The sequence below is a fragment of the Pseudomassariella vexata genome (genome assembly GCF_002105095.1).
Source record: "Pseudomassariella vexata strain CBS 129021 chromosome Unknown BCR38scaffold_10, whole genome shotgun sequence".
Lineage (NCBI taxonomy): Eukaryota > Fungi > Ascomycota > Sordariomycetes > Amphisphaeriales > Pseudomassariaceae > Pseudomassariella > Pseudomassariella vexata.
The window spans coordinates 2041073-2057814 of NW_024467965.1; the positions used below are offsets into that span (position 1 = coordinate 2041073).

General features: G+C 50.7%; 6 protein-coding genes across 6 annotated transcripts; 3 read left to right on the forward strand and 3 right to left on the reverse strand.

The window, feature by feature from the left end:
- Window positions 1-1446: 1446 nt before the first annotated feature.
- Window positions 1447-3632, forward strand: BCR38DRAFT_441066 (FAD binding domain-containing protein). Its single transcript, XM_040860750.1, has 8 exons — window positions 1447-1543; window positions 1600-1841; window positions 1896-2006; window positions 2057-2201; window positions 2259-2413; window positions 2463-2620; window positions 2693-3041; window positions 3106-3632. The coding sequence occupies exons 1-8, from the start codon at window positions 1516-1518 to the stop codon at window positions 3619-3621; spliced, it is 1704 nt and encodes a 567-aa protein (XP_040713838.1). The 5' UTR covers window positions 1447-1515; the 3' UTR covers window positions 3622-3632.
- Window positions 3633-4093: 461 nt separating this feature from the next.
- On the reverse strand, window positions 4094-4460 carry BCR38DRAFT_411604 (uncharacterized protein; the record flags this gene model as incomplete). Its single annotated transcript, XM_040858591.1, has 2 exons — window positions 4094-4339; window positions 4398-4460. 2 exons carry the CDS (start codon window positions 4458-4460, stop codon window positions 4094-4096), a joined length of 309 nt encoding a protein of 102 aa, XP_040713839.1.
- A 773-nt stretch (window positions 4461-5233) lies between these two features.
- Window positions 5234-6361, forward strand: BCR38DRAFT_526072 (uncharacterized protein; the record flags this gene model as incomplete). Its single annotated transcript, XM_040865340.1, has 2 exons — window positions 5234-5498; window positions 5561-6361. The coding sequence occupies 2 exons, from the start codon at window positions 5234-5236 to the stop codon at window positions 6277-6279; spliced, it is 984 nt and encodes a 327-aa protein (XP_040713840.1). The 3' UTR covers window positions 6280-6361.
- A 1780-nt stretch (window positions 6362-8141) lies between these two features.
- Window positions 8142-8841, forward strand: BCR38DRAFT_459543 (concanavalin A-like lectin/glucanase domain-containing protein; the record flags this gene model as incomplete). Its single annotated transcript, XM_040862302.1, has 2 exons — window positions 8142-8382; window positions 8447-8841. The coding sequence occupies 2 exons, from the start codon at window positions 8142-8144 to the stop codon at window positions 8839-8841; spliced, it is 636 nt and encodes a 211-aa protein (XP_040713841.1).
- A 1212-nt stretch (window positions 8842-10053) lies between these two features.
- Window positions 10054-12676, reverse strand: BCR38DRAFT_487501 (OPT family small oligopeptide transporter; the record flags this gene model as incomplete). The annotated part of the gene is made up of 4 exons (XM_040864166.1): window positions 10054-10122; window positions 10185-10653; window positions 10714-10897; window positions 10966-12676. 4 exons carry the CDS (start codon window positions 12674-12676, stop codon window positions 10054-10056), a joined length of 2433 nt encoding a protein of 810 aa, XP_040713842.1.
- A 1720-nt stretch (window positions 12677-14396) lies between these two features.
- BCR38DRAFT_347477 (acetylcholinesterase) lies at window positions 14397-16056 on the reverse strand (the record flags this gene model as incomplete). Its single annotated transcript, XM_040856348.1, has 3 exons — window positions 14397-14754; window positions 14819-14949; window positions 15025-16056. The coding sequence occupies 3 exons, from the start codon at window positions 16054-16056 to the stop codon at window positions 14397-14399; spliced, it is 1521 nt and encodes a 506-aa protein (XP_040713843.1).
- Between the last annotated feature and the right edge of the window lie 686 nt (window positions 16057-16742).

Consider the following 16742-nt stretch of genomic DNA (forward strand, 5'->3'; position numbering starts at 1 on the left):
GGTCAACCGACAAACCGCTAAGGCACCTCCACCTTGCAGATTTTACGGCGTGCTTGACAACCTGACTGAAGGGCGACCAGTCAGTGAACAACAATGATATACTACAAGATTCTCTGAGTTAAAGTTTTGTAATGCAGCTTGAGTATACCTCCAGGGCCACATCTTCTTCACGGCGCAGGATGGTTTCATGGGGATCGGCTCATATACCGTCATATCGTGTAATTTTCAGGTTACGAAATAAAAATATTACTACGGCCAACAGGCGCGAAATAATATTAGGTAGTGGGTGAATGTTAACTCCATGGCAGCATGTCCGGAAAGCCGTTGCTGGGGCCTTTTCCAGACAACGTGCACCAGGCTCTCTACCAAGAAGCGTGCGTACACAGAACAAGACAACTTGCCAAGTCAACCGGCAAGACAAGTCTGAAGATCCGAGATTTCGGTGATCATGTATACCCGAGATTGTGCAATGCGACTCGGGTACAGGGGGAATAATACGTGTATCTGTGGAAAGGGAAGCACTGGAGCGGGCTCGAGTGAAACTACGAGGCTTCGATTTGGTTTGAGTGCGGATTGGAAGTCCAACAACAGAGTGAATCCTGCTCCTGTGATTGCCAGAGAAAGAACCATTGAAACAAGTAGCTAAAAGCATTTACCATACTATAACTGTGGACTCATCTCTAGTCTATATCTAGCCATGCACTGAGTTTTCAAGAATTTCATGACACAGTTTACTTGGTTCAATAAACATATGACAGCACTTAGGGCTTTGAGTGGTCGTATCAGCTTCAAGAGGTCAGACAGTCAGATCTTCGATTTATGTTTTTGCTGAAAGACAGATGCATTTTAAATACCGAGCCGCATTAAATTACCGCAAACTAAGCGGTCTCATGGCTAAGGTCGGGTCTTCTAAATCATGGGGACGTCGATATCGCAAGCCGGGTTGTTCAAAGGGAAGTTGTTGAACTTTGGCTTATGCGGGGCTAGTTCAACATGACGCAAGTATTTAGGTGCGGTTTCACGCAGGATGGAATATGTTGCGTGCGCCAAAACTACCGGCTGTATGGTGGGTGCATCACTTGGCTCAACTGCCCATAGATAGCCCTTTTGTCGCAGCAGATTCCTGGGAGTTGGTCCCATCATCGCCATCATCACCAATACAGCCCCCCTGCCTGTATTTCCCACAGAATGTTTCATCCCAACAGTTGGTTGTGTTAAATCATACTGGCCTTAGCTTTCATCTGATTTACTGGCTATGCTGGGAGCTGGAGAAATCTTCATATGGTACAGATGATGCCTCGGCGTCAAGGCGCAGGAACACCGTTACTTTACCTCGAGCCAGCGCAAGTAAACTCGGACTCGCACAACGTCAAGTTGCCCTCTTTCTTGACTATTCAATTCAACGAGATGGTCACTGACAGTATTAACGCGGCCAACGGCTTTCCAAGCAGTGGCTGGAATATCGACATCGACGTGCCAGTCCTCGTCGTTGGCGGCGGCCCTAGCGGCCTACTCATGTCATATCTTCTATCTAAATTTGGAGGTACTCACCAGCCACCTCGTATTTATACAACTGAATAATCGCTCACTCTACTCTAGTCCAGTCACTTCTGATCGAAAAATACCCTGAGAGGCTCGCCGCGCCTAAAGCGCATGCGCTCTGTCCAAGATCTCTAGAGATATGCCGCCAGTTTGGCCTCGACACAACTGCATTGCGAAAGATGGGGACTAGGCGAAAAGATGCTTACTGGGTCAATTTTCTGACAAACTTGAGTGGCGAACGCATTGGGGTGCTTCCCTATGAGCGGATGGACATTGAGGTCATGGACGAGACGCCCGAGGTAGGGGCTCTTCTTTTTGAGGAATGCCGGGTGTGACTGACGAATGAGCTTCAGATGATTCACAACGTCGCCCAACCGGACTTTGAGAAGTTCATCGCCAGTCACTTGATGTATGATTCTAACGTGGAAGTGCGAAAAGGGGTTGCGTTCGTTTCTTGCCGCCAGGTAAACGCGACTCAATCAACATTGTCATGTCCCAGTAACTCATAAAATAGGAAAACGGAGTTGTTACCAGTACACTCGAAGAGTGCCACACGAAGCATCAATACACTGTTCGTTCGAGACATGTGGTTGGTTGCGATGGTGCCAAGAGCCAGGTACGGAACGACCTAGGGATTGAAAGCGAGGGTGAAGACAGTTGTAAGTGACTATGGATGTCTGCTACGGATCAACGAAAATGACTTATAAGATGTTCAGACGAGACAATGATGACGATACACTTCAATGCCGACTTGAGACCTGTGGTCAAGGATCGAGTTGGCATGCTGCATTGGATCACAGACCCAGCTTGCTCCGGGTTTATCATTGCGTATGATCTGTCGGAGAATCAAGTATTGATCAACAACTTTGACGTAAGCTGGTTGCATCTGGACGATTTACCAGTGGCTCATAATTATCTAGCCCAAGAGACACCCAGTGGGCTCCTGGAATGCGGACCTAGCCCGGAAAGTCGTTGCTGCAGCCATCGGTCACGATGTTCCCTTCAACGTCTTAAGTTACCGACCCTGGGTTCTCAGTCGCAGAGTTGCGAATCAATATCATGTTGGAAACGTCTTACTGTAAGTCTCTGCATCAGTTGTTTTGCCCTATATTCTGCCAATTACCGATGCATGAACTAATGCCGACTCCAGAGCAGGCGACGCAGCCCACTCCTTCCCACCCACCGGTGGTTTGGGCCTCAACTCAGGCATAGCTGATGTCCATAACCTCGCATATAAGATCGCAAGTGTGCACCAAGGACGGGCAGGCCAGCGCATCTTAGAAAGCTACGTGGAAGAGCGACGTCAGATTGCGCTAGTAAACTCAGGCCAAAGCGTCGAGAATGGCAAGAAAATATTCTCTTTCCTTAATACACTTGGAACCGCTGGGATTGAGGATATCGAAGAAGCGAGAGGGAATCTTCACAAGTCAATCCATGACCCTGCTAAGCAAGATTTAATCAAGGGGCAGGTCGAAGGGCAAAGAGAGCATTTTGATAATGTACTCCCCGTTCTCATCCCACCGTAGTAAACACATTGAACGTTACTGACGACTTAAATGGCAGCTGGAGATTCATATAGGGTACGTATACGGATCGAAACATGCACCATCCAATGCCTCGCATTATACACCTAAGCTTATCCCAGGTGCTCGACTGCCCCACGCATGGATCAAGCTCCACGACCCGACCCAGATCCCAGACTTTAAACCCGTGGACGTTTCTTACGTGGAAGAGTGGTCAAATGATGAGATATTCGCGCGCACGGCTTCAACGCTAGATTTATGTCACTTCAACTCCTTTACAGTGGTTGTGGGATCCAGAGATGATTGGGGTAGACGATATGAGGAGCTGCAAGACTTGTTGAGGGGGAGACACATTCAGGTTCATCTTTATGCATTAGACGCGGACTTCGAATTCGTCTTTGAGAAGCACAGAATGCTCTTTAAGCAGGGTTCCAACATGATGAGGGGTGGGGCCATATTGGTGAGGCCTGATCAGCACATACTCGCCATAGTTGAACCGAGGGCTTCGGCGGCGGAGATTTTGTTGGTTCTATTGAAGCACTTGTGCATGTTGTAGATTTTTACGAGCTAATTCGATCATTCTTTCGGTTTCGAGGCATGTGAATACCCAGGCACATCTGTCATTCTCCCTTTTGCAAAACCAGCCAGTTCAAGCTGTACCGGGCTTGATGCTATCATTGGGATAGTCTAGTGTTGGACTACTCGAAATTGACGTATGAAATCACTTCGTCCTGGAAATTCATATGAGTACTGGGCTAAGACGATGGCTGAAGGATGCACACCACATAGAAGACATGTTAATTGAGTCATTTCTAGTAAATAACTGTTTCTTCTGGCGACACGGCAAATCTTCAACAATGTCAAGAACCGAAGCATTCGCGCCACCCTAAGACCTTTCTCAGGCCCTCTGATAAAGTCCGTGAAAACCATGCCCAGCCTGGTTCTCTTTCGCAGAATGCAGGATGTCACTCTGCGGTTTCCAGCGCGTTGACATTACAAAACAAGGTAACAACAGCCTTTGGGCTGTCCTAAATAGCCTCCTCCTCCACCCTCAAAGCATTGACGGAGTATGGCATGGTGGCAACCTTGGGGTTTTCGTAGACGGCTTCACCGCGCTTCTCCTCGCCTAATCGAAGAGCATTGACGCTGTATGGCAGGGTGGCAGTCTTGGGGTCATCGTAGACCGCCTCTCCGCGTTTTTCTCCTGCCCTCAAAGCATTGACGTTGTATGGCAGAGTAGCCGTCTTGGGATCATCGTCGACGGATTCTCCCCACTGGTACAGCTATACATTAGCGCCTGGATGGAATCATCAACGAATTCTTTGCACATACTTTGACGGGGACACCCAGGGCCACTGTGGCCAGGAAGAATGCGGCAGCAGTCTGGATGCGCATTTGAGTTGGTGGGAATAGAGTCTGAATGGTGCTGGGTACTATGCGTGAACGAGTCGGGACTTGATCTGAGAGAGGCTTAACAGCTTGGAGCAATACCTCTGTGGCCTCTTGATATACTTAAATATAACTGGAGCATTTGTTCGCTGTGGCCAGACGGGCTCGTGGTCATCCTCCGAATGACGCCATGGAGATGACGCGCTATGCAATACAAAGGCAGATGAAGCTTCTCACCGCCTGTATCTGTGCCGCATCTTGTGTCCAGAACAGGTAATATACCTTGATTCTTCAGCCAGGCGACGAGCAGTCGCAAAAATGGTGCTGATTATACGATAGATTGCTAGTTACTTCACAGGAATGATAGGATACCAGATAACCACCAGGATGTAAGATGTAGCAAAGTATCTTAAGCGTCTTGGCAGCTTCCTAAGGTAGAATACGCTGGAATCCTTCTATCGCTCTTGTGGTCATGGATAACAGGGGAGTCCCACCATGAGGATGATTTTCGCATGACCTGTAGCCTGAATTCCCTAGTCGCTGCTGAAGATACGGAGGCTTAGCCTTGCTTTAAGGCTGCATTACAACGGCAGTGAATGATCCGAACCAGGCGTGCCTCGGAGCTTTCGTAACTCTGAGGTCATAACGTATCTCCGTGCCTCTTTCAACTTCGGGCTTATTTTCTCCCTGCTGTCATCGGAATCTGGTGCCGGCGTTCACTTCTGTTCATGAAAATCCAAACAAGCTCGTCGCCATTACTCAACGTTCGCCGAGTCATCATGTTTCTATTACAGAAGACCAAGTATTCGCCTGTGTCCCTAACGTCGTCAGAACCACCGAGAGAAATTGATGACCATGAGAGCCCCGGCTTTCTAAGCGAAAAGATTCGCTGTGATTGTCCCAATTCGAAATCGCAGGGAATCAAGCTGTACCTGATCACAGGGCTCAACATTGTGTTCATCATCTCGTATAGTCTTTGGGGGATATGGTACTATGACACTTATTGGAGACTCAACGGTGCTTTACGGCGAGCATCGACATATAGTAAGACTGAAGCTATTGATGAGTCGCAGTTCCATACTCGCAACTGATTCCTATGTCCCTAGGTCCCATACACGACCTGTTCGACCTGGAGATGAAACCGCAGACTCTGAATGGCACTCTATTCACGCCCAAAGACCCCTCCATCGCACGTCAGTTGCCCAACCCAATCGCCGATGCCATCTGGGATGAGTGGGAACTCACCCGCTACTTCTCCGTAACTGCCGACCAAATCCGCGCCATGGGCAAAGACCCCTCGATAGTCTCCAAACTTGAAGACGAAGACTGGGGTCTCGGCGACGATGCGTACGCCACCGTCCTGGACGTATATCACCAGCTGCACTGCCTCAACTCACTGCGGCGTATCGCTTACGGCGAGTATTACAACACAACCGGCGCTTCGGCTTCGCATGGTGGTGGCTACCACCACTCACAGAAGGGCGAGATGTACGAGGTGCACATCAACCATTGTGTTGATATGTTAATGCAGACAATTCAGTGCAGCGGGAACATGAATCTCATTACCATGCACTGGGTGGCTGAGCAGGCGTATCCGTTCCCGGATATGGGTGTGAACAAGCAGTGTATCAACTTTTATAAGTTGAGTGAGTGGCGGAAGGAGAATACATTGGATTTGGAGAAGTACGTGCAAAAAATGCAGAAGAAAGAGGATCATGTAACGGAGCTGCCAGCTCCAGATGACTATTACAAGTATTACTTGCCTGATGTTGTCAATCCCAATCACTTGAATTGGGCGAATCCTGGTAATGACTTCAATCTTTAGGACATTTCGGTGAAGGATTTCAACAACGGCTGAAATGTTAGGTTAGTTAAGAAAATTAAAAGAAGAAGGGCACATAATCAGTACAAGAACAAACTACTGCCCAATATGCTAACTGACTATTCATTCGTTCAGACCATATAACAGAGGACAAGTACATATGCGTGCCGATAGAAGGACGTTGTATTCTGTAAAACCCCAGGTGTTTATCAATGAAGGCACAGCATCATCTATTTATATCGTCCCTACTTTAAGTTCAAACTGGGGTTAGTTACTACCGCCCCAAAATGTGAATCACTGAACCGCTAAATCTGAGGCGCTGCGCTGTCCCCGTGGCCGAATGCCGCCGCACAATCAACATGGCGCTTGATGTTATAGCAGTTGTGATCCGTTACAATGTGGTTCGTCGAGCTTTCATTGTGCTCCCACAGCGTGCACAGCATGTACTGAATCGCAACTTTCTCTGCATCTATGTAGTCATCAAGCTCGACCGCTAGGTCCGATGCTGCCGTTCTAGGATGATAAGACTATGGTTGCAGCGTAAACTCGACATCAACAAGACATCTTAATTAATCATTTGTCCAACTCGTCGTTTCGTCCGCGCCCTCTGTTCCCATATTCGGGACATTGCAGCTTTTGCCAAGGTCGGGATACATTTCAACTGGAGCGAAGGGGTTCATGTGGGGGAAATTCGAGTTACGCAAGAAATTTCCACGTTTCTATAGATATCACATGGAATGTCGGACATTCTGATAGGACCATGCACTTAATATTACCAAGTAATTTCCACAGGAAAGTTCATCCCGTCAGCTCCCGGGGCGCCATAGGGCGGTATCTAAGTTAAGCGGGGTGGCGATCACCTAAGTGGTCGAGATCCTAGTTCTAGATGTTTCTTTTTTCATTTCAGAAACACCAAAGATTCCAACCAAGGGCGCACGGCATTCCTTTGCCAATTTAACTCTGCCATTAGACTGCTGCTTCACCCTGGACGGCGGAATACGCTACTGCGGGTTCCCCGAGATGGCTTGAGATAGCCGCACCGGAAAGGGGTTTCTTCATATTCTTGAAACGCCAAACGCCCAAGTCCGGCACTCCCTTGCGACTAAAAGCGTTCGCTCTAGGCTGTGTGACAGACCTGCAACCGACGCGATCATTTCATCCACCAACAGAAAGTTATTATGAGATGAGGCTTCCAAAATGAGTACAGAAGCACCGGGAGCGGCTCTCTCTTTACTACCTCTTTGTCCTTGCACTGGCTCTTTTCGTTCACTATTTGTTTGTCGTTCACTTCCATCTGTAAGCTAGCTTGCAGCCATTCGTTTCCTGCTTTTTATTCAGTCATTCATTCATTGACGATGTTGTCACTTGCCTTCGCTCTTCTGGTCTTGAACCCAATCGTTGCCGATGCGCGACCAAAGCACCATGGGTGCAGCGACTCCCACGGATCATACACCCACAGCGGTCATGCAGCATTGAGTGCTGCCTCGAGTGCAGCGTCCAGTGTAACCTCGATCCCGGCATCGAATGTGACTTCGGCGTTGAACTCAACTGCGCTCTCAAGCTTGATGACCATTGTGGCATCTACCGCGCTTGCGACTGGTGTGCCCACGGTGACGCCGATCGCCTCACCACCTTCCAGTGTCGCTGCGATTGTAGCTACCACGGAGCCGTCGGCTGAGGAGCCCACCGAGGTATCTGATGCAACCAGCGCAACGGTGACCACTACCTCAGATGCGATCATCAACCCGTCCAACTTGGCGCAAAGCGTGGTGTCAAGTGTGCAGTCCAGTGTCGAGGCCAGCGAGCAATGCGGGAACAGCGCTCGCCTCAACCTCCCAGGAACGGGAATGACGATCGCCAACAGCATGTACAACGCTGACTCCATGACCGGGACTCAGTGCACCAACTACGATGACATCACCACGGAGGGCGTGGTCTGGACAAGTGTCACTGACATTGAGAAGACGAACGACAAGACGACCCAGGATCTCTGCAAGGGGTATTCCAACATCGGTATCGGCACCAACTTAAAGAACCGTCTGTCGGATATCTCATCTATTCCTGCGTACTTCAAGTGGTCGCGTACCAACACGACCGAGTTCAGAGGTTCGTCCCATACCACCCCTATATTTTCTTTTAAGCTGTGGCTAATGAACCCTCGCTACCACAGGCAGCAACCTTTTCGACTTCGTCACTTCGTCCACCGCCGGCGCTGACCCCAATGACCCCGTCTCCTCCGAGTTCATGCTCTGGATCGAGATCTGGGGTGATCAAGTCCCTATCGGCTACTCCCGCGGTCCCGTTACCGCCGTCGACCTCTTTGGCATCAGCTTCGACGTCTACGAGGGCCAGAACCCAGGGACTGGCGTCACTGTCCGCAGTCTGCTTCCCACTGGGTCTTTCAAAGGCGCCTTCCAGGGCGACTTGAAGGACTGGCTTTCGGCCATGGTGGGGCAGGGCTACATCAAGGACAGTGACTTTGTCAACGTGGGCAACGCTGGGGCTGAGATTTTCTATGGGAATTCCGTGATGGATGCTACGGTTTCCTTGAAGGTTGAAGTTTGATTTTCTTGATCATGGGCAGAGCTTCCTGGAGATAGCTTTATGTCTGACTCAAAGTATTGGAGGTTATGAGAGAAAATGATGACGTTACGATTGCATTGGTATGGGGATCGGGATAAGGATCGGGATCAGGAAGCAAAACAGACATTGGAACTTTGACGGCACATATTTGGCAACACGACGATCGAGCGGAAGACCAGACCCTGGAATGATTCAGGGTCGATGTACCGCAGTCTTCCATACTTTCACTTCACGCAGAGTAGGGTGTAGATAGCTTATGAAATCACATCAGGTGTGGCGTAAAGGGGTTCATCTAACAATACTCCGTGTTAGCACCTAGGAAACAAGAGTTTACCATGTGCACTTTATTAGACGGAACACGTTGTTATGGGGAGTTTGACCGAAAAATGGCTTGAGAATTTCAATGCTAGTGCGGTACATAGCCGTGTCCATGTAAATTGGATGCCGTCTCAGGTGGACCACCCTGGCATGTTACTTCATCGGCCACTCGGGGCTATGATTTGAGTCACAACCTCCTAAGAACATCAGAAGCCTCGAATATTTTGATGTCCATCAAAGCTTTTCACCGGGGTTGGGAATTCTTGTCACGATATCTGATAGGCCACTCTAGCTAAGGACGGAAGATAAGTTGCGGAATGAAAAGAACCTTCGGCCTCTGCAGGATGAACTACTATAATAATGTCCAAGTGCACCAATTTGATATGAGGTGAAATGAACGTGCATTACATACAATAATATTATGTGGAATCTGTTCGGGAATGATTCTTAGGCCTATATTCGCTTCCCACTTGTGGTTTTGGAGGCCCTAATAAAGGTGGCGGTATAACTTCCCAGACTTTGATTCAAGCTTTTGAATAGTATCAAGGAAGACCTCCAAGGTTGTTACGAATTCTTCATCCATGTTCACCTTATTAATAACCACTCATTTGTCTTCAACCACTTACTGACCCATGCAAGGTTGATACGTGACCCCATGGGGGGTTGCCCTATAGCTAGAGATAAGATAGATAAGAGCTATAAAAGAGCTCTGCCAGGCCAGAATAGCCGGCCTGGCCATCCTTTCCCAATGCAACAATTCACACCCCATATGCACTCGCATCAACTACCATCCGTCGATGGAAAGAGGGAAAAACCCAGCGCTACTAACGACATGATCTCGTACTCATAAGCATTACTTTATACCCATAACCTTCATCACCAAGTCGCAGGCCCAAAGGTCCCACCCTCAGGTACAGTCCTGAGAACCGCAGTGAACGAAGAATCCTAAACATCAAAGTCAGCAAAACGACATATAACCGAAATCAGGAAAGAAGCAAAGGCCTCACCATAGTATTATAGACATCCACATTTCCCCACCACTGCGGAATCGTCACATCAGGTAACGTAATCGCAAAGAACACCACAATAGTCGAAATTATCAACCCGGCATCCAGTCCAGCCGCCGTGACAAAATTGTACGTATGCCACCAGCCACCCCACCGCTTGCGGATAAAGTGGTTAAACAGCAGGCCGTACATGCCCCAAGACCAGAAACTCAGCGGCGTGGCGGGGGGCAGCCAGCCCATGGCGCCCAGCATTATGGGGGCGTTGAAGTGGCGGGCGAACTTGACGTTGAGCTTACGAATGAGCACCCAGAGGATTAATGGCAAGACTGCGCCGATGAGCCAGAAGTAGTTGAAGTTGGCGTACATGGAGCCCGAGCCGAACATGCGTTGGGGGCCGATGACGCCCCACACTATGGACGAGGAGAAGAAGGCACGGCCGTTAGGGCAGGTGAACCTGGCGGGCTGGTCGCTGTGGGGGTTGTCAGTCATAAACGAGCAAGAAAATGGACCACGGTGAGGTGTGACGTACGTATCGCAGCAGCCGGGGATATTACCCAGCGTCCAGTTCATCACGGAGATCTGGACAAAGGTGGCCCAGATGGTGGCGACAACCTGGCACCAGAAGGTTGTCTTGGGCGGGATTTTCATGTAATGGGCCATTTTCAGATCAGCACTGTACGTCTGGGCCTGGCCGAGGACAATTGTGCTGTAGACTGGTGTATTGAAAGTCAGCAAGTGAAGGTTTGGGGTACCAAACGACCTAAACTAGAGGAGGACTCACCCTTGAAAATCATAACACCTATAGGTCTCCCAGGGATCATGAAGCCAGCCAAAAAGGGCGAGAGCACATTCAACGCCAGGGCAATGTTGGAGATGGCGAGAATGGTGCATGTGGGGATGACAAAGACGAGCACCATAATGACGGACACGAAGAATGCCCACCAAGGGATCTGGGAGTCGTAACCCAGACAGGTACCGAGGCCCAGCGCCATGGTAATAACGAAGAGCACGACGTACCACCAATCCGGCGCGTCGACATACTTCCTCATCATCTTCAAGTGGACATCTGGCTCTTGGTTCCTGGCCGTCTTTAGCCGATACCAGATCTCCTTGCCGTGAAAGAGTCCAGTGTGAACGAGAGCGGCGGTCAGGGCGGCGAACGACATGCCGTAGTTGAGCGCGAGGGTAGGCGACAGGTAGAGAGGAGAGTACTCCTTGTATTTGGCCAAGTCAAAGGTGAAGCCGTCGCCCAGGATGCGGCTGACGTTGTACTTGCTCTGGGTGTTGTCGTAGGTCTGCGAAGTGACGAGCGGCACGTATTCGGAGTATATCGCACCCGAGTAGACTATTCCGATGGTGGACAAGATGACGAAGACGAATAATCCGACCAGAGTATTGATGTGGGTGTGTACCGGGGCCAGCAGAGGGTCGCCCAGGTACGCGTTGACGTAAGTCCAGTCGAAGGTAATGGGGATCAGACTCAAACCCGTGATTCCACCAAACAGCTGGTTCAGGACGACGTTGTTGGGGCTGATCCAGGTGACGAAGGCGAAGACTTGCATGCCCTGGAATATCACGCCAGGGAGCCAGTAGTAGCAGAACATGCCGCACAGTACGTAGAAGAAGTAGCGGTAGCGACTAATGCCCCAGCCATTGGCGTCAGCGTTATCGCTCTTGGTCTTGTCGTGGAGCGCGTGAAACAGGGCTGTATTGGAGAACACGCTGGGCCATATCATGGCGGACGGCCAGACGAGAAAGCGGCGGAACATTCCCGCGAAAGAGATGCCAATGAGCTGCGAGCTGAGGGTGAAGAGCAACGCAAAGCCCCAGCCAAGGTTGATGTTGTAGAAGGGCTTACCCTGCAGCGCCAGGAGGGCGTCAGTGCTATACGCATAGCCGATAGACACGTTGGCCATGAGCGTGATGACGACGTGCTCCTTGATGTTGAAAGGGCCCGTGTTGAAAGTCCACTTGACACCGAATGTACTGAATACTTTAGTAGGCACGACCCTGGCCCATAGACAGCCGACGGGGTAAACGAGCAGCTGGACCACGACGGACGGGAAGCTGATGGCCGGACTGCGCATACTCAGAAACATGTTGACGCCGCTTCCGAGGGTAACGAAAATCATGCCTAGAATCCACGCCCGCACTGTGTTGGCCACTTCGCCTCCGTCGGTGTTGCGGACGGCGGCGCGGACCTCTTCGTACGGCGAGTCGTCGGTGAAGAGGGCTTCGGCCTTGGCGATCTCCTCGGCATCTCCACTTGCGACGGCCTTTTTGAAGGCATCGAGCTGGGCCTGGGGCAAGTTGGGGTCCCATTGGTGTGCGTGCTCGATCTTGCTTAGGTCGGCCGCCGCTTGGGAAATGTCTACTTTGGGCTTTCCCTTCTCGCCCTCGCTCGAACTTGGTTGAGGATGCTGGTCGACCGTGACCGGCTCCGGCTCAAGCACATCGGTCGACTTGCTCAGTGCCTTGAATGGGTTCCTCATGGGGGGCAACTTCTGGCGCACGTTGTAAGAAAGACGAATGAATTTGGAGAACCCGCCTTCCTTTCTATAGTGGGATTATTGATCTTTATGGCGAGTACCGTCCCAAGTAGCCGGATCCAAACTGCAACGTTGATCCTAGGGCCAACCAGCCGTCGAGAATCACCTATCTCGCCCAAGTCCTGCCCCGAGAGACATCCGCTCCGCTTATCGTAGCACATGTCGGCTGCCACTGCCGGCTGCCGCTGCAGACTGCCAGACCACGGTGTCCCTGCTGGAGTGGTACTGTTACGCTACCCAACTTCCGTTTGTGGTCAAGGAAAAGAGGATCCCGACATGGGCCGACATAACTCTCAAATTAAAAGAATAAAAATCAAACTCAGTGCTATCGGAACAACGGAGCAAAGATGCACCAAGTGGCCAACTCAAGCGTCCTTGTCGCCTCCCTATCGGCGGAATTGGAGCGGGTGCCTATGACCAGACCCTAGCTGTCGGCTTATCGCCCTCGGACTGGCTGCGGGCCTGTCTGGAATATGTCGTTGGAAGCGCCATATCTTGAACAGAACTACCGAAGCGGTGCTGTTATGCTTGGTCAATAGCGTGACAGAAGAGCATCTCGTAACTGTTGCCATTCGAGGAAGCTGGACGGCAAGATATCTTGAACGGGAACCTTGGAAAGCAGGACAATTCATCGTTATTAGGAAGGCCCTTCGTCCATGACCCCGATATTGATCCACTTGATACCGTTAGCGTTGTCAAGCCCAATCCCACCCTGATTAGGTCCTACCCCGCGCTGTCACTCCACGTTTGCGACCAGCATATACCCAGCCGGTTCATTACGGCCGCAATTAGAGCAAGTCATGCACGTCGTGAGATTCCGGAATATTCAATATATTTGTCGCCAAACCTAGATGTATTCGAACTCGTTCACCGATAATGTCATTGGGCTAGTTATCGCTGCAAGGAGATAACAACACCGATTGCTGAAATGCATCGCGCGGCTACTTCGATCAAGCGCCGCAGCAATTGAGATAGATAGCTATCTGTAAGGTAGATAGATCATCCCGACACCCACATTAGGTAGAGGCTCAGAAATGACTCCGTCTCAGCTACTATCGTATGATTCAAGAACTTTCCCATATTCCGAGCCACGCTGGTTGCTTCACGATAGAGCGGGTTCTACTAGGCTAGCAATTACCACCCACTCTGTCAACATCCTTCTTCGCGACTTCAGTCCAGCCGCGTAGATTCGTATGCGGCCTGCAAGCTCACGCTGTGTCAAGCTCTACGGCGGATCACTTTTAGTCCCGTGGCCGTTTTACTGCTTCGACCTCGTGGGGACTTGTCTTGGTCTTATCATGTTTACCAAAATGGTTAAGCTCCGATGCTGTATGGACTCGTGCGGCTCCAGCGTGCTATATTTGTGACAGAGACAGTATTGCTTCGGTCTGTCGTGGCTACATAGTTGTTAAATCAAGCAGGATGAATGAGGTGGCGCACTTCAGTCGACATGTTTCTTCCCATCTTGGAAATGATCTCTGCTTTTTGGCAAGAATTGATGTCATTGGCGCTTTACCATCACCCTACACCATATTAGTATCGGGAACTAACCATTCGTGCGCCCAGCATTAATTTGGGACCTAACCCCTGCCCAGAGTGAATAGACCAAAAAGATGCAAGCTGTATGCATGTTGTTTCGATATTAATACTATACACGTCCCTTTCATGAGAATTCCTGCAACACAGTAACACACTGCATCTCCATAGTTCTCCTGTCCACGTTCTGCGCCGCGACGCCATTTCCAAACTGTCTGACCAGCCCTGTGGGGACACCGCTGTATCTCGGCCAGTCCTGTTCCTCGACAGACTCTTGAGCAACGAGAGCCAACCACGCGTCTTGCATGGCAAAGCTGGTCTCGTACTCGAGCTGCGTTGAGTTGCCACGAAAGTTGGGGTGGGTGCCAAAGAGCAGTGGGAGCTCAGACTCATGGTACGCGCCCAGCCATGGATCAGGCGAAATGTTGCTGAAATTACCGGCGTATTCGTAGCGGTAGACGGGCAATCCCACGGAGAGGCGCGTTCTGTAAGGTGATGTTAGTGGTCGTCTTCTTCCATCCGTTATGGGTGGTTCCTTTTTCCACTTACAGTGCAGACTGCCAGGCAGAACAGAAAAAGAAGCTCAGTGTTACCAGATCTAGTATAGTCGTATTGAAGCCATTGGGTTGATAAGGGGTGAAGACAGAGCCGTCCTGAGTATTGCTTCCCACAATCGCCGGCTGGACGAGATCTTGTTAGCTGACAGGGCCTCCCCCCGTTTTGCAAGTCGGGTAATATAGTGCTTGGGTACTCACGATTCTCGCAATCTCCCCTTGCAGAGCACGCTCCGTATAATTCGCAAACACCGTCCTCCCATCCACCATCGGCCCAAAGAACAGGATCGGAATCGGGTTCGCCTGCAAGACGTTTTCAATCTGAATCGCGTCGACGGTCCTCATGCAAGCCACCTCTTCTTCGGGTCCCAGCCCCCCACAGCCGACACTCTGAGCCACGAACGTGAAGTTGGTGTGCAGGGGATCGAGCATGTTCTGCCCCAGATACTCGCTCCCAGAATCCTGCATAATGCTGTTCGCGATCGGGTCCTCGGGATACGCGTAGCTGTAATATCCCAACGAAATCGCGCCCGAACTCTGGCCCCAGAGCCCGATGCGCTCGGGGTCGCCGCCAAACGCCGCGATGTTGTCGCGCACCCACTCTACTGCCAGCCGCTGGTCGAGCAGTCCCAAGTTCTGCTCCGTATCATTCAATCCCGCCGCGTTGGGGAACCCGAAGATGTTGCCGCGGAAGTTGAACGTGACGACGATGTGGCCTTGCGTGCGCTGGACCCATTGCGCCGGAATCTGATAGGGTATATCTTGGCCTCCCATGGCGAAGGAGCCCCCATAGAAGAAGATGAGGACGGGGAGTTTTGATTGCTTCTCCTTCTTGTGTTTCTTGAGCGGTGCCCAGACACTCAGTGTTAGACAATCCTCGCTGATGCGGCCCGTGGTGTTCAGCCCATCCAGGTTGAACTCGAGAACCTCGCGGGTATAGAGTTGCGGAGCGGTTGCCAGGAATTGGATGCAGCTGGGTGGCAGTTCTGTCGAGCCGATGGTGCCGAAGGGCTGCGCAGGCTGGGGGGGCAAGAATCGCAGGTCGCCTAGGGGTGGTTCTGCGTAGGGGATTCCGAGGAATCGTCGGACTCCTGGCGTGGCAGGGTCGATGAATCCGTTCACAATGCCATTTTCCGTTGTTATAGATAGGCTCGAGTTACCACAGGACTTCTTAGCTGCTATGAGGGTGCCAGCTAAGGCGACGACAACAGCGGCGGGAGTAAAGAGTAGCATCTTGGTGAGCCGAGTTTGGCAGGCTGTGGGTCAAATTTCTCGAACATTGGCAACGGCTGCCTCTATATATCCTGCATTGGTGGCTGCTCGATGTTTACCTGGAATTGTTCTCATATTAGCACAATTCGTATTTGTTACAACGCTATCATTATGGGAGCGAGGGCACAGATGTAGCACAGCACCAATATAATCATCTTTGGGCAATCTTTCATTTCGAGCTTAGTGCTTAGTGGGCTAATGAAAGTTGGACTGTTGGTAAATTGAGCCACGGTGACGCCAGGCACAACGGCCGTTTCAACGTCTTGATCTAAGCGCGAACGGCTTGCTCGCACATCCCAAATATTGCTCCCAGGTTCAAACTTCGAGAAGGGCATTTGTGGCTGTGCAAAGAGAATAGATCCAAGCAGCAGTTGTGTGTTTCAGGTCTTGGTTACAACATGCCTAGACACGAGCAATTTGCCGCTCTAAGAAGCTGTGCAGCTTGACTACTCGCCAGCTGTATCTGAACGGTTCTGTGTGTTATCAACAGGCTTTACTAGCATGCCAACAGGGCGGACGGGACAACGGGGTAGTGACGCCCAGGTATAGAGCCAACTTCACAACCCTTCTATAACGTAAAGAACGACATAACCTTGGTGTTCGGTATCGCCGATATGTTCACCGTTGGGGGAAAACAAGTTGTCTTG

What these genes read in the sequence shown, in the direction of transcription:
- BCR38DRAFT_441066 (XM_040860750.1), top strand. Translation starts at nt 1,516, where the DNA reads ATGTCATATCTTCTATCTAAATTTGGAG. An exon ending in CGTTCGTTTCTTGCCGCCAG is followed by an intron (nt 2,007 to 2,056) that starts GTAAACGCGACT and finishes CTCATAAAATAG; the next exon opens with GAAAACGGAGTTGTTACCAG. An exon ending in AAGCGAGGGTGAAGACAGTT is followed by an intron (nt 2,202 to 2,258) that starts GTAAGTGACTAT and finishes TAAGATGTTCAG; the next exon opens with ACGAGACAATGATGACGATA.